Source organism: Vespula pensylvanica, chromosome 5 (assembly GCF_014466175.1).
Source record: "Vespula pensylvanica isolate Volc-1 chromosome 5, ASM1446617v1, whole genome shotgun sequence".
NCBI lineage: Eukaryota > Metazoa > Arthropoda > Insecta > Hymenoptera > Vespidae > Vespula > Vespula pensylvanica.
Genome location: NC_057689.1, coordinates 2715304 through 2739983, shown reverse-complemented (window position 1 = coordinate 2739983; position 24680 = coordinate 2715304). Strand labels below are relative to the sequence as shown.

Here is a 24680-nt window from a genome sequence, read left to right as displayed (position 1 = left end):
AAAAAAAAAAAAAATCAAGGGAGAAAAAGAAATGAAAAAAGAATAAAAAAAAAAAAAAAAAGAAAAAAGAATTTCGTAGATATTATACATATGTATATAGATACATAGAGAGATGAATAGATAGATAGATAGATAGATAGATAGATAGATAGATAGATAGATAGATAGATAGATAGATAGATGTTTGTATATCTGTCTGTATGTAACATATATGGAAAAGAAAAATAAGTTTATACGCGATCTAACGTTTGATATCGAGGATGAAAGAATTTCTTGTTTGTCCAATGTTTCTTCAAGAAATGCTACTTATTTACTATTACCTTGTTGTTACTTCAACGAAATGAAAACGAAATGATCCTTAATAATAATAAGATATAGAAAATGACGTTCGACACTAAAACGCTAAAGAATAACGAATAACGAATATGGCTTCGAAATTTGTACCGTTTAAATTATCTCTTCATTCAACCCTCCGAATATTCTTTGATTATCGAGTTACAATATTAATAGACGTCCTGTCGTTGGGTTCGACGTAATTGCGAGTCCGTCACTCCATGTCGTCCAGACACAAAGGACAGAGGTCGAACGATACTATTCGAGAAATATATAGACCGGCCAATAAATTAAGAGAGCAAGAGCAAGAGCAAGAGAGAGAGAGAGAGAGAGAGAGAGAGAGAGAAATAGTGACTACTATTCGTGTCTGACTTAATCATTTCAGATCGGTAGAAAAAAATATTATACCTTTTCTTTTGTTTCCTTCATTAACAAATCATTTTATCGATACAATTCGTTTTATTCAACGTTCGACTAATTCTCATTTTTGTCGGGCGTATAACGCACAAACGGGTTCGTTGATTATTATTTTCTTCCTTTTTCTTTTTTTTTTTTTTTTTTTTTTTTTTAATCGTTATTGTTCTTCATCTTCTCTCTCGACCACGTACGTTTTATTGTTCGTAATTAATTTGAGATAACGTGTTTAACGTGGTTAATAATAATAATAATAATAATAATTCGTTCGAAAAGCTACACCGTCCGATCTACCATAATATCGTTTGAAAGGAAGACGATGTGCACGGTTGAAAGGAAACGCGATCTAACAATCTAATACTCTGTTCGGTATATTAACTCCGCTTCCGTAGTGTTCCGTACGGTGAAGGAAACACGTAAACTCAATGAATTGACTTCGTCGTCGATGAAATTCGACAATTACGTCCAAAGGCGTAGTACCTTTGGAAAATGACTATGTATACCTATCTATAGACTCCTGGACCGATCAAAGACGTTCATGCTACTATATAATAGAACAAGACCATCGCTACGTTTACCAGCTTTGGTCATTGTATCGTTACTCTTGTGATACGGTTAGAATCTATAGAACTTATCTTCATTCTCTGTCTCTGTCTCTGTCTCTGTCTCTCTCTCTCTATCTCTATCTCGTTTTTTTAAATCGTCCATCGTATCATATCGAGAAATGTTTATTTTTAATTATCACCGTGATAATATTATTTATTCTGTATTACATTATTTTAAATTATTTTATATCCATCGCGTTACACAATAATTTGACGTTCGAAGTATCTCAAAGATCGATAGAATAAAGTCAATTAAAAATTTGGTGCTTTAAAATGAAAGATAGACCATCGGACGTGTCCTTTTGACTTATCGAAATTTTTCTTTTCATCGTTGTCATTTTTCTATCATCGTAAAAAAGATCTGTGTAGAATTTGACATGCGAAATATTTGTTGAGTAAATCAATCGACGAGTCAACGATTGAAAACCACAAGTTTTATCTTCTTGTGTCAGAAGTAACAAAAAAAGAAGTGGGACAGAGAGATATAGAGAGATAGAGAGAGAGAGAGAGAGAGAGAGAGAGAGAGAGAGAGAGAGAGAAAAAACAACTATTAGAGGTTTCACTCCAATTCGTTTGTACAAACGTATCGATCGATCCGATTTGCTACTTTCGTGCTTTACAAATGTTTGTCGATCATTAAATTTGTCTGTTACAACAAAGTCCTCAAATCGTTCGATTGAATTCGAAAATACAATACGAATGTTATTCGTACGTTTTGTTGACGAGGGTGGGACGAAGGGAAGAAGAATTTTCTTTTTTCAATTTTTTTTTTTTTCTTTTTTACTTTCATTCCTTCCCTTGGTCCTTCCCTCTTTTGATTTCAAAAAATTCAGCTCGCTCGATATTAAATACATGTCATTAAAAAAAATTAAAAAAGAGAATATATAGGTTAATGAGTGCATCGTTCATTGTTAATTACTTCAACGAACGAATTTTCTCGATCGATCGAAATACACACACACACACACATACACGATGTATATATTTCAGAAACGAACAGTAAAGAAAAGAAGAAGAAGAAGAAGAAGAAAAAGAAAGAAGGAAAAAAACGAAACAAGAGAAAAATAATTAAGAAATAAAAGTGAAAAAGCAAGAGAAATAGAGAGAGAGAGAGAGAGAGAGAAAAGAAGAAAAAGGAAGAAAGAAAATAAGAAAAATAGGAAATAGTTCTTGTTAGTTTGATCAGTGTAGTCACGTGAAAAAGATGAAGTATAGAAAAGCCGTAAGAGATTAGAGCCGGTGTAGGTGTCATAAATCATGATGGCGCGCGGCATTATATAGGTAGCCTACGAGTTTTCTCAGTAACTATATATAGTCAGCAATCTCGACTCGTTTGTTTTATCCTAACCGAACGACTACTTTACTATATACTATGATTAACGAGCGATAATGAATTTTATGAATGACCGAGTTGCTGCTAGGTTCCTATTTATAAATACAAAATGCACACATTTTTCCTGTTTCTCTTTTCTCTTTATCTTTATCTTTCTCTTTCTTATTTTCATTTTTTTTTTTTTCATTCCTTTCGAAACTATTACGAAGACACATTTCATAACGAGAGTATGATAAATGAATTCGCTTATCGTTACTTGTTGTATTTAAGCATTAATAGGACACGAGAAGGAATGTTAATGGCTTCAGGAAGGAGAGAGATAGAGAGAGAAGAAAAAAGAACGAAAAAATTCCAATTATATTAATAATCTCTCTTGGGGGGGGAAAAAAAAAAAAAAAAAAAAAAAAAGAGAGAGAGAGAGAACAAAAAATAGACGACGATCTTCCGTTCAATATTCGTATATCAATTTCCAGAAAGTCCGAAAATAATCCTATTGTCGATAACCATCGATAATAACAATGTACTTTGTTGAAAAAGCTTAAGCTTATCATCAATTTTATGGAAATTTGAGTATGTAGGTCATGGTCGACGTAGATCGAGTGTGATCGATCGGATAGTTATTATATATTTGTGTGCAACGATAGGGATATTCGTGCGAATATGCTACAATAGCAAGACATTGACCACGGACGGACAATCGAATTGGATCCTGTGCACTAGTGATCGATTAAAATTAATTTATTCCTATTCTCTAGAGAAATAGATAGATAGATAGATAGATAGATAGATAGAAAGAGAGAGAGAGAGAGAGAGAGAGAGAGAGAGAGAGAGAGAGATGTCCAATCGTATATAATGTTTAGATCCTGAACGAGAACTGGACAGGACAACTAGGGAATTTAACCACCGAATAAATAATCGTAAAGTTTGATCCATTTCCAAAACATTTAATTTTCTCTCTCTTTTTCTTTTTTTTTTTTTTTTTTTTTTTTGGCGAACGTCACCTAACACACGATCGAGCAAGAATAATTATAAAATAGTATTCCGACTATAAGTGAAAAGCTTCGAGAAAAAGAAATAATTACTTCATTGCATAACTCGTTATGACAACGGCGACGACGAAAACGAAGACTACCTAGTTACAAGAGTTACGTAAACAAACTAATTTTTATTTTTTATTTTTTTTTATTTTATTTTTTTTTTTATTCTCTTCCTTTCTTGTTCTCTTTTTGCTCGTCTTCTTGTTAAAAATTTTTCACTTAACACGATGACTCTCGTCGTAAAAGGAAAAAAAAAAAAAAAAAAAAAAAAAAAAAAAAAAAAAAAAAAATAGAAAAAAAATCGTCAATGTTGTTCGATTATGCGAGCTTTTACAAAAACGAATTCGAGAATTCTTTTCATAAACTATATTTGATATCGTAAGACAAAAATAAAATAAAAAAAAGGGATAAGAACAAGAAAAAAAGACGAAAGAAATTAAATGAAACGAGGAGAAATTAATTGTTTGTAAAACAAAAAAAGAAAAAACGCATGTAGTCTCTACCAACCACCCACCCACCCACCCACCACTTTTCCTCCTTTTACGTATTTGCATTCGACTTTTCCCTAGTGACTTCTCGTACATTACTTACTTACTTACTTACTTACTTAATTACTTACTTACTTACTTACTTACTTACTTACTTACTTACTTACTTACTTACTTTCTTTCTTTCTTTTCAACGTTTTTACGCGAGTTGAATAATAATTTCGACTGATGATCGAAGAGAATCAAAGGAACTTTCGTAATTTCTAAAACTACCTGAAGCTTATCCCAATACGAACGTGACTTTCTCTCCCTTGACAAGAGGATATATTTATTTTCTATCGAAAGCTTATAATCCATTTTGATTAATTGATTATAAAAAAAAAAAAAAAAAAAAGAAAAAGAAAAAAGAAATCTATAAAGTATTCTAATTGATCGTGAGACAACGACGAATTTCGTCGATCGACAAGATCGATCGATCGATATTAATAACATCATGTAACGTATGTTAATCTTTTACTTACGGCAAAAATAAAAAAGGAAAAAAGAAAAAAGAGAATAAAAGAATTTCGCTCGCAATAAAAAGACTTGTCGCCACTCGTAAAAAGAAAAGTGGAAGAAAAAGAAAAGTTTTAATAAAACAAAAAAAAAAAGGAAGGAAGGAAGAAGAAAGAAAGAAAGAAAGAGAGAGAGAGAGAGAGGGGGGGGAGGAAGAGAACAATAAAAAATAAAAAGAAAGAAAAGAAGTAAAAAGATGGACAATTTTTATTCTCGCACACGTGAGTTTTTAATGCGCAAACTTTTCTATATACCAAGAAGAGAAAGTGGCCATCAAGAGTCCTCATCCAATTTAATTATCGTTTACAAAAGTGTGTGTGTATGTGTGTGTGTTTAACCAAAGGCTATAGCAACAGCAATAGCAATAGCAAGAGCAACAGCAGTAGCAGTCACCGACTCGGTTATTCCATTCGCGTACAAGGTCTATCGAGGGAAAAACTAATGGCGAAAGTAGGGAGAAAACTACTCTTTCCTGCGACCTAACCCCGTCACGACTACCCTGTATACTTCTCCTCTACCTTTTTACATTGGTCTCCTTTTCTCTCTTGTGAGATTCAACAAGGAATTTCTCGTCGTCGTCATCGTCGTCATCGTCGACCTCATTTCTTCTTTGCTCTTTGGTCAATCTTTGGAACCTTCCACGGGAGAGACTATAACGATGAATATTTTATTCTTTTAACGTGAACTTCTCTGTTTATTTAAATTAAACAGATATTCTACTCTGCACGAAGACTCGGTGTATATAAACTGTCGTTTATAAAGAGGGTGGACCAAAAGTGATCGATATTATTCTTTTAAGTGATTTTATAAAAAGGAATATTAAACCTTCTCGAGAGTCTTTCAATATTCGCAATTATAATCACGTAATTATTTATTTTCATTTTGACGGATAAAGTTTCTTCTAAAGGATTTGGGAAGAGTAATTGATTTTTAAAATAACTCGAGAATAATTCTACGTATATACAAACGTAATATATTAGCGTTTGGAAAGTTTCGAATTTGAAAAATATTTTTTCTAAATTATTTACCACGTATGTATGTATACATATACATAAATACATACATATATATATATATATATTTATATTCATACGTATATATAACTTTTTATTTATTTGATCAATATGTATGTCATTGCTAAGTACTTTTCTTTTCTTTTTTAAATTACTAGAGTCGGTATATATAAATACCAAATACAATAATCGTAAATAATCAAGCATCATTTACATATTATAATAAATACTGAGTATTTATTCAACATACCAAATGCAATATTTAAAAATACTCGGAACGATTTCTCTTCTATCAGGAGCACGATAATAAAACTCGATTTGCAATGAAACGATCTATGTATATATATATATATATATGTGTGTGTGTGTATATATGTGTATATATATATATGTATATATGTATTCGTGGACACATGTATCAGGTATATTTGCCAAGAGAATAAAATGTCCGGTTTCTGTCGAAAATGATGAAATTGCTGGGGTGAAATCCTAACAAGTTTACCTATATTATTTTTATTTTTCCACGAAACAAGCTAACCAAGTACATTTCATATCCGTAATATTGTTTAACGAAGGGAGAAAAATAGGAAACAGGAAGAGGAGGAGGAAAGAAATAAGAGGAAGAGACTCGATCATGAACGTTGTAAGCTTTTAGAAGAGGACCAAATCACTATCATTTTCCTTTCATTTTCCTATATCCCCTATTCCTCATTGCTCTCTTTCTCTTTCTTTCTCTCTCTTTTTCTCCATGGTATATACCATCAACACTTTCATCTTTTCATTTCGTGCTTTTTCAAATTTCCCATTGTTTCCGCACGCTCAATTTTGCACGTTCGTTACGTACACGGTTTTCTTTTTTTTTCCCTTTCTTTTTTCATTTTTCTTTTTTCATTTTTCTTTTTTCTGCCAATTTTTTTTTTCGCGCCCACATTTCCAATGCACCCTGGATGATTCGATCACTCTTCCAACCGGAGAATACAATGTTCCTACATTTTTTTTTTCTCCGAGTTATTTCGCAATTTTCGATCGAACCGGACACGGAGATGATAGTAAAAGAGAGTCGAAAGGGAATAGGGGTGGATTTGGAGAGGGGGGGGTTGGAGACAAGGGTGGATAAACAAATAGGAAGAGATAAACAAATATTTCGACGATAAAATGATATTCAGTCGAGAGATTTTTAATCTCGTTTTACTTTTACACTTCCAAAATGTTTATACCAATATGATACATACATTTATGTATGTCTTTATAAAGGGTATCTAAAAAGAGACGTACCGATTTTATGCGATATAGATATTTTATGAGTTAGAAATACATGTACTTTTTTCTTCCCACGTCTAAAGGGAAACGAAAAGAAAGGAAGAAACAAAAAATGAAAGAAAAAGAGAAAATAATCGAAAAAGAAAAGAACAGAACAATATCCTTGGTGTTTCATTGTAAATACCACCAACGTATATACGTAATTATGAGTTTTACGATCGTTAAATGACGTGGAATACTTTTTTTCCAATCTTTTCTTTGGCGTTATTAACAAGAGAGCGTATGAGACACACAAAAAATAACATCAACGTGTGTATGTGTTAGAAAAAGAAAAAAGAAAAAGAAAAAGAAAAAGAGAGAGAGCGAGAGAGAGAGAGAGAGAGAGAGGAAAAAATTACAGAGAAAAATAAAGGTTGTACAAGCGTAAAAAAAGGGATGAGCCGTTTATGCAAAAAGGTTCATCAGGGATGTTGACAACGGTTAATTAGTGGATACTGTTAATTGGATCTCTCTCTCTTTTCTCTTTCTATCTCCTTTGATAATACCAAAGGTACTTCAAATTTTTCAACAAATTTCGAACTCCTCTCTGGGAAAGAACGATTTGATATGATTTACTTATACAAACAAACTCTAACGAGCGAAGAACAAAGAGGATGATATCTCTTAAAAATAGATTGAACAATTGTCGATAAATCAATTAATTCACTAACACTTGCCATCGATATCGGAAATATTGCAATTATTATCGATCGTACGTGTATGCACTTTTTATTACTGAGGGGTTAGTTATGATATTCTCTAGAGATGGAATAAAATTTGCCAGGGACACGAAGTCTAAAGGGTGAGCTAAAAATCACCAAGGGAGGAGAGATTAAAAGTCTCTAGGGGTGGACTGAATATTCCAAAAAAAAAAAAAAAAAAAAAATCGAAAACCTATGGCTTCTTTTTTTTTTCCAGATTTTCTCGAATTAATGTCCTTTTTTCTTCGTGATCGCGAAACTACAAAAACCTTACAACTTCTTGAAAAAATGATCGTTAAATTATTAATAAAAAGTCTAAGAGAGAGGGAGGAGGAGAGAGGGAGAGAGAGAGAGTAATAGAAAAAAAAAAAAAAGAGCAATAGATTCTTTCACTCCCACGTAGGATATTCGCAATCGAAATACAGTCACAAATTAAATTGTAAAGGTACGAATGCATGAGCGATTTTAATTTTAATTAAACGATAAATTCTTGTTCCTTCGTTACTCGTACTTCTCCTTTTATTTAATCAAGTTAATTTCATTTGAGTAAAATGTTTATTCCTTATAAAAGAATAAGACGAAAGGTAGGAAGGAAATTATATTGAAATAGAATATTCATGGGATATGATATCAAAGGATAGAATATTTGTAAATATATAGGAGTTAATATATATATTCGAATTATATCTTGCATATACACATTAATTAAACTTCTAAATTGACTTAACTAAATGTATCTCTAATATTATCATTCCCTTCAAATTATTTCGATCACGTATCGAAAGACTAACATTAACGTTGGCAAATACAAGTATGCACAGATTCTAACATTAACGAAATCTATGGAGGAATCAAGAAGGAATCTCGATAAACAGGATAGAACGCGACGATATAGAATTCCAACTGAAATTCCTACCATAGTAAACTTTCTCTCTCTCCCTCTCTATCTCTACTTTGAACATATATTATGTGTATATATATATATATATATATATATATATATATATATATTTATATATACAAACACACACACATTATAACTCTTGCTCAAACTATGTATGTGTATGTATGTATCTATGTATATATGTATGAGCATACACACACACACACACACACACACACACACACACACACAGAGAGTTTGAGCAAGAGTTTTCTCGAGAAATTCTAATGGTGTTTTAGGAGTGTTACAAGGATGCTCGGAAAAGACTCTGATTAAAGCTCGTTGAGGGCAACAACGCTTTTTCTCGACACGAACAGCATCTCTTCTATTTTTGCAGAAACGTAAAACGAAGCTTTATATATATATATATATATATATATATATATATATATACACACATATGTGTGTATATATATATATATATGTGTGAGTGTACGCGTATCTCGTCTAATGCCAACGCGTTGTATCTTCCGAGCGGTGCAGGAACGTCGATTACTGTCGTCTACACGATGCTCGGTGTGTCGACACGAAATACGTCCTTTGACCCGAATAACGTCATGAAAATTACTTTGAGAAATAGCTGACGTGAACGCGAATTTCTCTCCAGAACGATAGAGGCAAATGTAATTTTGGTATAAAGGCGTCTTGACTCTCTATCTGTCTCTCTCTTGAGAGATCACCACACTCTTATGGGATTAGATGTTAGAAAAAGATACAAATGAGACAATCCCTATAAATATCATCACGGTGATTTTATGAATATTGCATACGATCATTTACGGGGGGGGAAAAAAAAAAAAAAAAACAAAAACAAAAAAAAAACAAACAAATAAATTTCGGTGTAATAATTCATCGAAAATGAGAGTATTTTTTCTCCCTTTTTCTTTTTTTCATATTTTTTATTCTGTATTTTATTTTTTTTAATAATAACGAGATATATATACCATCGTTAATATAATAATCCAATATGAATATCATTATATGCTTTCCTTGAATATAAAAACGATACGCCGTTTTCATATAATTACTACGGAATGAGAGTATTTTTTTTTTTTTTTTTTTTTATAACAACTACGAGAGAGATATAGAGACGGGCTCAAAGTTCTTAGACGATTTTAAAAATGAATTACTCGTTTTTATGATTTTTTTAGGCAATTTTTTTGTTCCTTTTTTTTTCTTTTTTTTTTTTTTTTTTTTTTTTTTTGTGAAACTCCGCCGAGAATCGCTCGTAAAATTACAGGTCTAACTATGAGCATAATAAAAAGCACAAGAAAGAGGATAATTTATCTTTAAAATCATCTACAAACTTTTTTTTATTCAATCTGTATTATTCTCGGAATAATCCAATGAAAATTCATGGTACGATCCCTTTAAATGGAAGAGATAGATAGATAGATAGATAGACAAAAAGAGAGAGAGAGAGAGAGAAAGAGAGAGGACGTTCTGATAAACGACAAATATATTATTCAATCTCAATATATAATCATATATCGATGGATATGTCACGTGAAATAATTTTATCAGACAAAACGTTAGCTATTTTACGGATAAAATACTAAATCACTTTCTCGTGTAACGTTCTGCCGAGTGGATTTGGGATAATTGGCTATAAAAGGGAAAGAGAAAACGTATTAGAGGCGAACCGTCTTCTCCGTTTTCTATATATTCCCTGGAGTGATATAGATTTATAAATATGTATCTGCCATATCACATATGGGATATAGATATGGTGGAACTTATGTACACATAACGCACAGAAGAAACAGAGGGAAAAGAAAAAAAATGATCGGGAAATTTCTTTCGTAAAATTTTTATCGTAAAATTTTAAGATTTATGTCGACCATTTCGTGAAATATCTATATATGTGAATGGGAAACGAAAACTCGCGAGTATTTTATTTTTAATATTAGAGATTTAAGACTATTTTTTGAGTTGAAATATTCGTGAATAGATTAAGCAAAATTATCATTATTATTATTATTATTATTATTATTATTATTATTATTATTATTATTATTATTATTATTATTATTAGTGTTATAAGATACGGTTTTTTTCTTTAGAAATAATGTCGTATCGAATGTTATTAATTATTCGGATGCACTTTAACTCGAGAAATGTTTTCCACGGTCTAATATACTTATATACATAAATATATCTATATATGTATATTACACATATACACACATACACACGTACGTACGTACGTACGTACGTACATACGTGTATATATATAGACAGAGCGTATTCACACGTAGAGATATCGTGTTTCTCAACGCACGGTACTCTTTTAACCGGCTCGTTTTCTATCCTCGTATGCATGTGAACTTTTTCATTTAACTTTGTAACCAGAAAGCCAGAAAAGTGTCCCTGAACGTTGCACGGAGAAAGGAGAGAAAAAAGAAACAAACCAAATAAACGTGAATAAAAATACAGAGAAATACTTATAATCTACTTCTTCCTAGAGCGAATCTCTTGCTCGACGTTATTCCGTTAAAATCACAAAATCTTATTAAAATTATATACGAAATTGTCTCCTATTTGTTTGCTTTCCAATAAAAAAAATAAATAAATAAATAAATAAAGTAAACCATATATATATATATATATATATATATATAAAAAGAGAAAATAAAAAAATGAAAAATGAAAATAAAATACGCAGAAAAAGAAATCAAATATAGGACGTAGCGCAGCTTTGTCGTTGACCCTCGGAGATAGAAAAAAATAAAAAACAAACAAATAATAATAAAAAAAAAAAATAAAAAAAGAAAAAAAAAAAGGAAAAAGAGCGACGAAAAAAACGTAATAAACGTGAATGAAAATAGAGATCGTCCGTGTTTGTTTTCTTTCCAATAAAAAGTTAAAAAATGAAATAAAATAAAACAAAACGAAATCAAAATTAAAACGCAAGAATAAGAAATGAGAAATCAAAAATAATATATATATATATATATACACATGTATGTCGAATGCAGCGTATAGCTTTAATTCCACGCGTATCACGTAAATTCTGAATAAATTTCATGACGCGTTAATTAGTAAGGAATGACGATAAAGTACCGAAGTTTTACGAGATCGTTCGAGGATCGCAAATATACCCGCGACTCTCTGCATTTTCTACGAAGGAAAAACGACGACTACGACTACGACTATTACGACTACGACTATTACGACTACGACTACGATTACGACTACGACAGGTAGCGACCTGTTTACGAACTAATTGCATCTCGTTAGAGCTTAGTTTTCCGACGAGAAACAAGTTGATCCACTGTTGGCTTCGCAACACCCACCTTTACAACCCACTCTCTCTCTCTCTCTCTTTTTCACTCACTCGATCTCTTACCATCTCGTCTCGTCTCACTTCAGGACTATGTATTAAAAGGAATCGACGAATTTAAATTGCTCTTTCTCTCTCTCTCTTTTTTGATGTTTTATTTTATTTTATTTTATTTTATTTTATTTTGTTCACTTTTTTCTTTTTTTATCCTTCTTTTTTCTTTCTTTCTTTTTTTTTTTACTTGCTCTAGTTTATACGTATTCATGAATCACCTTGATTTCGCACGGAATTAACATACTTTCATCCGGATTTAACGTTAGAATATTTATTTTCTCTCTGAGAGTTTCCCTTTTCTTTCTTTCTTTCTTTCTATCTTCTTTTTCTTCTTCTTCTTCTTCTTCTTTTATCATTTCCTTCTTAACAAATCCGTAATCTCTTCTCTTTTCCTTCTTTTCTCTTCTCGCACTCTCTTTCTTTTTATCATTGCGAACAAAACAGATGTAAAAAAAAAGAAAAAACAAAAAAAAAGATTCAGCTGGTGTCGGCCACTCGTAGTAAGTCCGAGTATTTTTAGAGTCATTAAAGGATTGAAAAGAAAAAGAGAGAGAGATACAGAGAGAAGAAGAGAGAGAGAGAGAAAAGAAAAAAATATAAAAAAGAGAAAATATATATATATATAAAAAAAAGATAAAAATATTATTTAGAATATTTACGCTCGTCGGTTTAACGTTGCACGACGAGTATCACGTCCTTTTGCCTGTAATCGGATTAAATATGGAAAGCTACAGGCGCACATACATATGTAGATATCTAGATACATATGTATGCATCCACATATGTATATATAAATATTTTATGGTTGGCAATTTACGGATTTTATTAAACCAATCGACATATTTATTTCACATATTCACTTCAATTATTTTAACACTTTTTTTTAACAATCCGCTATCCTCAGTAGAAATCCATCATTACTTTTTTTGGACTCGAGAAGAAAAAGAAGAAAAAAAAATAAAAAAAAAAAAGATACTAAGTAGAAAACTCAAACGATACTTTAACAAATATTTATAAGCAGTAATTAATGCGTCTTTTATTTAATATCACTTGAATATTAATCGTTAAAGATTTTGACAAATAAAAGATAGGTACAAACACAAACACGAACACTCACACACATATATACGAAATATATCATATACGAAATAATAGAAATGTCTACTAAAAATATTCTTGCTTTAAACAAAACTAAAGATCGATGAGTAAATATTACGTCTCCTTTAACAAATATTACGCGACAAATTAATCTCTAATGTTATAATATAAATATAATACATTTCGCGTGCCTGAACGAAGAAATGGAAAAAAAAAAAAAAAAGGAAACGCTATGAAAGACGCTACAACGCTATTTGAAGAAAGAAAAAAAGAAAGAGAAAAAAGAAAAAAGAAAAGAGAAAAGAGAAGAAGAAGAAGGGAAAATAATAAACAAAATATTTTCGAGGAGATAATAAGAAAATAAATAAAAAAAAATTCATATTCGTAAGCCCTACAACCCTCAACGAGTATTAACGATAGCCAATTAACGTCTCTATTAAATCACCACTCGAAAATTAATTAGAATGAATATGTTGCTAGGTAAAACGTTTCGCATAACTTCGGATAAAAAATAACAAGAAAAGAAGAAAAAGGAAAAGAAAGAGAAAAGAGAAAAGATAAAATATAAGACGAGTCAAACGCACACAGAGGGAGTGAGAGTGTGACAGTGAGAGAGAGAAAGACGGAGGCAGAAAGAGACAGAGACAGAGAGACAGAGACAGAGAGACAGAGACAGAGAGACAGAGAAAGAGAGAGAGAGAGAGAGAGAAAGAAAGAGGGAGGCAGAGAGAGTGAGGGAAAGAGAAATGAACAAAAAAGAAATAGGGGCGGGAAAAAGGGCAAATCGATATTTCCTTGGACGCGTACAAAAGGATGAGGAGAAGGGAGGAGAGAGGTGGAGGAAAAGGAAAAGGAGAAGGAGAAGGAAAAGGAAAATGGAGGTAGGGCCAGAGGGTCTAGTCTTTTCTCTGTAAAACCTCTTCTTCTTGGCGTCAATGCGAGCCACTCAACGATACCGCACGCTCCGACGATTTAATGACGCGAAAACGCTACAACGAGCCATGACGACATCGCCCACCATTTCCCCCACCCTTGTCCACCCCTGTCTCCATCACCTTCCTCCCTTCCTCATCGGCATCCATTTTGTCTCATACACTCTTCACGAAACAATGCTTAAAACAATGGCCTCTCTTGGTAGACTCACCCTTTTCTTTCACTTACAAAGAGAAAGAGAGGAAAATAAAGAAAGAGAAAAAGAGAGAGAGAGAGAGAGAGAGAGAGAAAAAGAAAGAGAGAGACTAAATCCTGTCGTATTTAAATGTATTTAATGAACACGTGTATCTAATATATATATATATATTTTTTTTTCTATATATATACGTATGTATGTATGTATATAATTAAATATAATATATATAGAAATATATATTAATATATAAATATATATTTATGCATATACATGTACATATATATATATATATGTGTGTGTGTATAATTAAATGTATTTCGAAGAAACACGAGTATTAAATACATATTTACATATATATATATCTTCTAAAGAGACATGTAAATTGGATAAATTATACAGGATCGTGACTGCACGAATTATAGGAAAAAGTATCGAGTTATAAAAAGTTTCCAAGTTCGTAGCTTTACGATTTTGAAAAAAAGAGAAAAAAGACAAAAAAAAGAAAAAAACAAAAGATAAGTTTCGTAAAAGAGCAATCGATTTTTGAAAATGGCTCGGTAACTCTATACAGGTCAATCTATATTAAACAATTAATCACTGGTACACTTACTTTACCTTGCGAAAGCTTTGAAATGAGAAACTTAATGAAATCGAGAAGTATAAACAATTATTTTAATAGACTTTACGCACGTGCTACACTCGATAAACGTTTACAAGAGATAAAGATCTCTCTCTTCCTCTCTAACTCCCTCATTCTTTTTCTTTCTTTATTTTCCTTTCGCAAGAGAACCAGAGTAATTTATTTCTACGTAGGTTTTCACTTAACGAACCTGCCAGAGTAGTTCCGTATACACGAATCGACGATTATTCGTCGATTTACTCGAGTCTCTACATGTATAATAGACTCGACTAGGGGAGGAGGCAAAGAGGGTTGGCGGAGGGCGGGGGGTAGTCGGAGATTATCTCAATTTTTTTCGTTATAAAAAAAGAAAGAAAAAAAAAAAAAAAGCGATAACGAACCTGCTATTTTTTAATCCCCCTTTCTTTGTATTTTCTCTCCTTTTTTTTTTATTAATATCCTTCCGTCCTAATTATTTTTTTTACTTTTTATTTTTTTTTACTATCATTGATCGATAGAAAATATGGTAAAAGAAAAGAACGAGCATTAGAAAAGGATTATCGTCGTGAAACGTTGGGAAATATTATATTTTTCTAATAGAATGATTTCTATTATTACGATCGTTATCAAAGAGCATAATCTTCTTAATGTATCTCTTAGGATTAGAAACATATATATACACACACACATATATATATATATATATATCTGTGTATATGTATGTAGTAAAGAGATGCATCTGTCTCGTGATATCAGAAACGTATTTGATTCTAGCGAGAATATGAAATATGATTGCTGCATAATGATACAAGCATATACGTATATATATGTATATATATTTATATATAAATATATATATATCGTTATTACATATGTATATAAAGTCACGTAGGAAGATAGACGGAAGTGATTAGTATCGTGCTGCGAATAGATATGCGTACCTTTTCGTGGTAACATCAAAAAGGATTTCAACATGCGAACATTTCTAACGTCATAACGAGTCGTTTGCGATTGACGTAACATTTCGAGTTCGTTCGATAGTTACTTCTTTTTTCCTTTTTCTCTCCAATTTAAATAGACATAGAAAATGTAGGTACTAGCATTTTATCGATGACGTACAACCTTTCCCAAAATTTTCTCTGCAGAAACGTGCAGAAAAAAGCTTGACGGGAAAAAAGGGAAAAAAACGATAAAGAAAAAAAAAATAACTCGGCGATTGGAAAATTCATTCGGTTAATATCAAGGTCGTGTTAATAATTAAAAAAAAAAAAATCCTGACATTTTGGGAGCAAAAAAAATAGTAAAAAAGAAAGAAAAAAAAGAAAGAAAGAAAGAAAAGAAATGAAAGAAATAATTCGATTACTCGAGAAATATTTTACATGATATCTCATTCGTAATAGGAAAATTTTATTTGAGATATAAGCTCGAATAGATGATTTCCGTCAATTTAACCATTTAACTTTTGTTACGCAAACAACTATAGACAACTTTCCAACAGCGTACAATATTAAGAAGGGTAGTCAGCAATTACGTGTAATATCAAGATTAAATTTATAACGATTTAAGGCCGTGTAGAATCTCCTAAGTAGTGCACATTCGTAAAGGAAAGTTGTACCTTGAGGAGGAGATACCTTCTGAATAATTGAGATTCATAAAACGAGTTTCTCTGTATCTCTCTCTCTCTCTCTCCCTCTCTATCTCTCTTTATATATATATATATATATTTCTCTATGTTTCTCAGTACTTTAGTTTCTCTATAAACACCTACTTGGATCGGTCGAATTTCTAATTTTGTTAAAATCCCTCATAAATGCAGATAGTAATTAATTCATAATTCTAATTCAACATTGAAATTACAATTCGACGATATTAATTTAATTTTAATTAACGTCGATGTCACTACCATGACTTTCGTCTTTTCGAAGATATTTTAATAGCAAAAAGGGAAAAAGAATGAAGATAAAAATTAAAAAAAAAAAGAAAAAAAAAAATAGTAAAGTGACTACGAACGATTTGATCTTTTTTTTTTGTCTGCTCTTTTTTTTTTCCCGTCAAAGATCTCCCGTTGAACCCCAACCCCTTTCTCTCTTTTCGATTGTGAAATATTTTTCAATACGAATATGAGAAGGACGTTTTAACGTTGCGTATAGTCAGAATAATTTGACGATCCTACAGGTGGTTGCAACGAAATCCGTTCGAAGATTTCAATATCACGAAATTTATAAGCGCTCAGAATGTTGAATTTTCGAATCTCGTCTTCTTATGTCGCTTTTAATAAGGATCGAGAATCTTTCCATCTTCTCATTCTCACCCTCTTTTTATCCAAATCGTTTAAAAATAATCTTTATCATCAACCCTACGAAGTGTTCCATTTAATTCGAGTACATATTCGATATAGCTTCGTTACTTTGGCGATAAAGGTGAACTACTAAAATCTTACTAATTTATTTTAAGAGTAAGAATTGAGAAAAAAAAAAGTAATGAAAAAAGAAAGAAGAAAATTAAACGAAAAGCGATCAACAATTTTTTTTTCATGAAAATAATATTCGGATAGTCTATGCATCTATATTTGATCGTTCGGTCAACCAATATTTTTATACGTCAAAAAATAAATTTTTAAATATTAGAAATTGAGCCGTCGATAAAGTTACTCGGGGTCATCCGTTGAATTTATTTTATGAGCGAAAATTGAAAAGAAATTAAGAAGAAGAAGAAGAAAAAAAAAAGAAAGAAAGAAAAAAGAATCTCAGATCAAAACTTACGAATTACTTTTCCCATGAAAATATCCCAACTTCCTGTACGTTCATATTTTATCGTTCGATACACGAGGCTTTCGTGTAATAAAAAAATAAAGAAAGAAAGAAAGAAAGAAAGAAAGAAAAAAGAAAAAAGGTCTCTCGAAAAGAACTTCTCGTCGATCAAGTTTAGACATTAAAAGATTAAAAAATTAGATATACTACACATATGTACATACCTCCTATATAAAAGCAGAGTAAATATGTCCTACATATATCGAACAAAACTCCGATGAAATTTTTCTAAACTTTTTTCGTGTCTTCGAACTTTCTTCTTTCTTCTTTCTTATTTCTCCTCCTCCTCCTTCTTCACCACCTCCTTTTCTTCTTCCTTCTCTGTCGTCACGAATTGCGATGGATTCTCTTCTTCTCTTCGATAGTTATGATTACCCCTAGGCGATTACTATGCGAATAGTGTCGTGAATCTGACCTATGCTACGAATCTACGCCTAGAATTCGTATCAACGTAATCAACGAACTCGTAGTTGGGACAATACAACGACATTGGTGACGTGTTTCTACCTGGAATCACGAAAATAGTTCGTACATAGATACATACATACATACGTGCATACATATATACATACATATATACATACAGATTCACGTATATCTATATTTATAAACATAAATTGTAGGGATAATATAAAAAGACACGTGAAATAATTTCGATCGAAAAGAATCCAATTCTTTATAAGATGTAAATTTTAAGACGCAAGATATAAAATATACAAGTCATTTGTCTTGCATATATATATAAGATAAAAATCGAGTTGTATCAAATAAAACTGTATTCTCGATGAACGTAGAAACGTTAACTTTAGATTTCCTGTTCTATATATTAAAGAAAAATTTATCTAATTAAAAAAAAAGAAAGAGAGAAAAAATATTCCAACAAATTTTAAAATATTATTATATTTCGATTTTTTACTCTATGTAAAATAAAAAAAAATTGATCTTGATTAAATAAAAATGTATCTTCTACTCTCTGTAAACATTTCAAAAAATTAAATTTCTACGTCCAATTCGTATATAAAACGTATAATGAAAACGTATTTAATAAAAATAAAAATAGATCAAAAAATATATTTCGAAAGATTAATACTTTCAATTTTTTATTTTAAATAAATTAAAAATAAGTCTCGGCTATAAAAACTCGATTATAAAACCCATTCTAATCATTAAAGCATTAAATTTCGATTAGACATGCTTGTCAGAAAACTTAGATAAACGCATAAGTAATCATAGTAAAAGCTACCGCACCCGGAGTATTTTTCCTTAATTTCTCGAAAGAGCTAAGAGAGAAAAAGAGCGAGAAAAAGTGAGAGAGAAAGACCTAGCAATCCAATTTGTATCTAACCGTAATTCTACGAGTTTCTCTACTACTAGTGTCAAATCAAATCGAGAAATGTATGTACATACTAGTTAGCGTTCGTAGTTGAGAAAAGAAAAAAAAAAAAAAAATATTTTCAACCTTTTCTTACAATCTAAACTCCTTCAATCTACTTGCCTATTGTTTTTTCAAAATACTGAGCAAAAGAAAAAAAAATACACACACACATACACACGGATCACCAAATAGGATACCCATATATGTACGTGTACGTGTACGTGTACGTGTACGTGTACGTGTACGTGTGTGTGTGTGTGTATTACTTAGTTTTGTGTCTCTCTTTCTCCCTCTCTTTTTCTTTCGTTTCATTTTTCTACTTCTTTCAAGTTTCTTTTTCTCGATTTCCAGCTTCTTTCTACCTTCACCACTTTACTAATCCGGCATTAAACTTTTCTATCCTAACGCACGTTCTAGAATCCACAGACTCACAGGACACTGATCCAGTATTAAAGCTTTCTTAGTAGCCGCCTTGTTCGCAGATCCTTTGCCTTAAAAGAAGTACTAATCCACTGTCGGGTTTCGCGCTCATTTTTCATACAGCTATTCATCGATATCACTACTATTACTATTACTATTACTATTACTACTACTACTACTGTTACTACGAGAAATAGACAGATAAAGAGAGAAAGACTATATGTCACGTTTTGTTTAAAAAATCATATACTTTCTCGATACTCGATCAAAATTATTTGAGAGAGAGAGAGAGAGAGAGAGAGAGAGAGAGAGAGAGAGAGAGAGAGAGAGAAAGAGAAGATCAAAATATAATAATTCGAAATTTAAATCTTCGTTAGAAAGTTTAACGCGTGGTTACTTCCTTACGTTAACTAATAAAATAACTGAAAATTTATCAAAGTGGATTATTTTACGAGAAGTCGTTAAGAAACGTTCGTGTTTTAAAGTCCTTCAAAGAATTTCTTAAAGGATAACGAACACGATCGTATTTTCTATTTGTTTTTAAAACCTTCTCTCTTGTTTCTTTTTCTTATACTTTTTTTTTTTTTTTTCGGAAACGATCAAAGAATTATTTCGACTGTACGAACTGTTTTGAAACGGTCTTGATCATGAATGTCTAATATAAAAAAAATATATATATTTTCTTCTACTTCTTTCTTTCTTCTTCCTTACTTTTATTATTCTTTTTTCTATCTGAATACGATACAAACGATCATTTATTTAAGTCGAACAAATTTTCTTTGTAGAACGTGGACGATGACCAGACTCTTAAAATAAAATAAAAAAATAAAAAAGACAACAAAAATTTTATATATATATATATAATTAAAAAAATTATATATAAATATATATATATATATACACATATATAAATTTAACAAGAACGCACGACCTGTAATATAACTTACGTACGAACGAATCGAAGGATTAAAATTTTGTATTTAAAAGAAAAAAATAAATAAATAAAATAATAATAATAAAGAAAAAAAAAAAAAACGCAGACGAATTTTATTACTGATAAATTCTTCGAATTATTTGTCGATCTAATGTCAGCTTAAATGTTCAAACTCCGATGTTACGAGATTATCGATTAACAGAGAAATACGCTTTGGTTGCAGCTTCTCAGCTCGATAGTTGTGGTCGGTGGTACGAACGTTGCTGGTGCGCTGACACATCATCCTAGAGAATTGGCTCAACGACAGGCTTTCCTTGAGACCAGACAATGCGTCGAAGCACGTTTAACAACGCAACGTGAAAATCAGCAACAGGTATGTAATAATTTTGGAAAAAAGAACACACACACACACACATACAAAAAGAGGAAAAAGAAAAACAGAAACACAAAAAATAAATTTGCATCGAAGAAAAAAAAATAATAACGATAATTTAATAATTCATATATAAATTTATAATACACACATTTTATATATATATATATGTATATATACGTATATACGTAAAATAATTTAATAATTAATGAAAATTTATTAATTTATTGGTTTTAATTTATTAATTATTAATTGACTATGCTGTAAGACAGATTCAATACGACTAAGCTTCACGATATTTTTATAGGTACGTTTTAATAATGCATTTATAAAGAATTCATTTAAATATGTATATACTACGAGTAAAAACAAATAAGAAATCCATTAATGAGAATCGTGACGATCTTAATTAAACTTACTCGTTACTAAAATATTATACTATATAAATTTATCGACGAAATAAATCGTGTAAATTGCTTTTGATAAGAATAACCGTTTATTATAACGTAAGCGAAAGAAACAAAATATTGACAAAACATCTCGACGAGAATGAATTTACGTTTTTAATCTAATTTTCGTTCGATTAAAAATACAAATAACGAATAAATCCGTGAACGAGAATCGTGCAAGCGATTAAACGTTTTAATAAAATTATATATATATATATATGTATATGTATATATATATATATACATATATACATACATACATACATACATACATACATACACATAGACCTATATCGAATATTAGGAATAAATGAGAAATAAATCGGAAGATAGAAAAATAACGTCGATATACCGATAAGCAAAAATATTGACGGACGTTCTCGATGAGAATATATTCGCCCGTGGGACGATAATCCAATTTCGTTCGATTTTAAAATAATAAATAACAAATAAATCGATGAATAAGAATTGTTTCGATTAATTAAGCATTTTAATCAAATTATTGTTATTATTATTATTATTTATTTTTTATTTTTATTTTTATTATTATTATTATTATAAAAATTTATCAGACAAATGAATGAAAATTAAATTAAAATAAAAAATGACGACCAAGTTCGATATCGTAGTATTAAGTCGAAGATCATATCTCAAGCAATATAAACACAAAAGGGAGAAAGAATGAAAAAAGATAAAGAAAGAGAGAGAGAGAAAGAGAGAGAGAGAGAGAGAGAGAGAGAGAGAGAGAGAGAAGGAGAGAAAGAGAGAGAGGGAGAGAAAGAGAGAGAGAGAGAGAGAGAGAGAGAAGAATATATAAGATTAGTCTAAAATACGACAGAGAAATGCTTTTAACCTCCTAAAAAAAAAAAAGAAAGTAAAAAGAAAAGAAAGAAGGAAGAGATACAGGAGAGAAAAGAACAGAATTGTTATAAGAATAATAAAGAAAAAAGATGTTTACAAGGAGAAAATAGATTTTTGTAGTTTTGAGACGACAACGTGGTATATATATCCGAACGAACGATAAAATCGTGAAAATCTTAATGCCACGCCTTTTTAAGCGTTGGACACGCCTTCTTCCTTTCAGTTCAATCATTTCACTAGTTGAAATAATCGAATAATGACGTTCTATTGTAATATAGGATGGCAATATAACGAAACAAAAGTTTCTAAGTGATATTATAAATCAATTATTCTTTTGCACGAGTCATCGTTAAGCCAACACCTAACCTCTTTTTTTCCTACCCAATGCCCCTTGAGATTGCAAAGCCATAAGATATAAGAGAACTTTTAGGAGACAAACTTGTAAAGGGTCTTTTTTTTTAACTAAATTGCAATGAATGTTCAATTATATGCACACTCGAACTCCTCTTCTTTTTCTTCTTGTTAATCCAGTCGTTGAAAATGTGAAAATTGGATAATATTAAGTCTGCTCTGCCCTGCCACGCCCTTTTTCAATATCTCAGAAATAGAAGTAAAAGGTTATGATTTGCTAATATAAAGTTATTGAATGAATTGCAAATGTTCAGATTTATGTATGTATGTGTTATTATTGAATTTATGTCATGTCATTAATGAAATTATTTAATTTAACGAAATTATAAATATCACTGCAAGTCGAGGGATGCTATTTTGACATTTTCTATCAATCTTTTATATCTCATATGATACATTATATGTATGTATATATATATATATGTATATATGTATGTATATATATATGTATATATACACAATATGTACATATAAATATTGATAGACAAGTTCGATTTCATAAATGGTAATGTACGTCGCTCGACTAAAAATTTTAAATTCCAAAAAAGTATGCGACCAATTAGTTCTTCCGTAGGTTACAATGAATACAACAAATGCTACATCGCAAATAATATCTAAATTATTTACAACTTATCACGTGATGATGTTGTTTGCGTAGACCCGTTTTATAATATGACATAATTAAATATGTACATCATAATATGTGAAACGTTTTAACTGGTATATCCCATTAAATTCAAAAGGAAAAAAAAAAAAAAAGAAACATTTTCATTAAATAACAAGTTCAAAGTATGAATCGCACCGCTCGCAAAGTATAAATATATTATATACCGAGGTTATTATTACTAACTTAACGATAAATTTACGTGATGTTTACTTTTGTCGAACAATCTCGCACGTCCACGTAATTCTGTTTATAAAAAAAAATCTACGCGATAGAATTCTCTTTATTATTTCTTATCTACTGTATAATATACAATCTTATTGATATTATATTGCGTTTTACTTACTCGTAAATTCTCGTCTCTTCGTACGACGCCATATATGTATCTATCCTCGTTTATCTTTACGTCTCTTTCTGTTTCTCTCACTCTCACTTCATTCATACTATCACGTCGTAATATATTTCCACAATTATGAAATTTTCTAAATATCGAAAATACGAACGATCGGAGGAATTTTATATCATCCAAAAAGACAATAAGTATCGATATTATATAGAGTGGTGAAATTAATTATATACATATATATGTATATATATATATATATATATATATATATATATATAACTACTACGTCATAAAATCGAAACGGCGTCAAAGCCACGAATATTGTTTTCGCGAATCTTTTATCAACGATACTTAAACGAGCTACCGATACACACCATTTATAGATCGAAATGTCGGCGATAGATGAATATACCGATGGAAAATGTACCTTGAAAATAATTAATTACTTACCTGTAATTAAGAGAGAACGTAATCACACGTGTCATGTCGGTAGCGGGACTCACGAACAAACATGGCGTCGACTGACTGGAGTCAACGTGAGCATTCGTATCGCCGAACAAGGCCGATGGGTCCCGAAGAGTAACGAGACCTATCGACAAGTGACGATCGGCACCGACGATCATTTCACACGTTAGTTTCATGCGGGAAGACGTTTCTTTCGCTATCTCTTTTTCATAACCTATAAAATGATATATTTCATATATATATATATATATGTATTTGATTAAAGTGTATAAGTATTATCGATGTATACATAATTACGACATACGATCGAATGAATATAAATACGATATTAATAATGACTGAAAATAGGAAAAAAGAAATATCGATTGGATGTGTGTAATTTGTATAGAAAACGTAATAGGAGTATATAAAAAATTTTGTTTTTCAAATGACAGAAATATCGATTCTTATTGATCTCTCTCTTTTTAATATCAACGATCACGACATAATAATGAAATATAACGCATTAATGTGGCAATGATTGTCTATAAAATACTTTGAACTTTCGGTAAAATACGTACAGAACTTGGAAACATTCGCAACGTTCGATAGTTTCGACAAAGGTGATCAAAAACTGTCGATAGCATGCATAACCACGCGACGAGAATGTTAATAGAGAAATACGACGT

At 30.8% G+C, this 24680-nt stretch overlaps 1 protein-coding gene and 1 long non-coding RNA gene across 6 annotated transcripts in view; one reads left to right on the top strand and one right to left on the bottom strand.

The window, feature by feature from the left end:
* The window catches only part of LOC122629454 (adenylate cyclase type 6), a 69950-nt gene that overhangs the window by 28892 nt on the left and 16378 nt on the right, over positions 1–24680 (top strand). For all 4 annotated transcript variants that reach the window (XM_043812868.1, XM_043812867.1, XM_043812869.1 and 1 more), the window contains exon 7: positions 20667–20816. In XM_043812868.1, coding sequence (XP_043668803.1) covers positions 20667–20816 — 150 coding nt within the window. The remainder of the gene's footprint in view (positions 1–20666; positions 20817–24680) is intronic.
* The window catches only part of LOC122629467, a 50363-nt gene continuing 30630 nt past the window's right edge, over positions 4948–24680 (bottom strand). Inside the window, exons 3-5 of one of the 2 annotated variants that reach the window (XR_006327268.1) lie at positions 23998–24226; positions 17879–18221; positions 4948–5415 (exon numbers count right to left, since the gene is read on the bottom strand). This is a non-coding gene — a long non-coding RNA (uncharacterized LOC122629467). Of the gene's footprint in view, positions 5416–17878; positions 18222–22067; positions 22724–23997; positions 24227–24680 lie in introns of those variants that run through there. The other variant, XR_006327267.1, reaches the window with a different exon arrangement.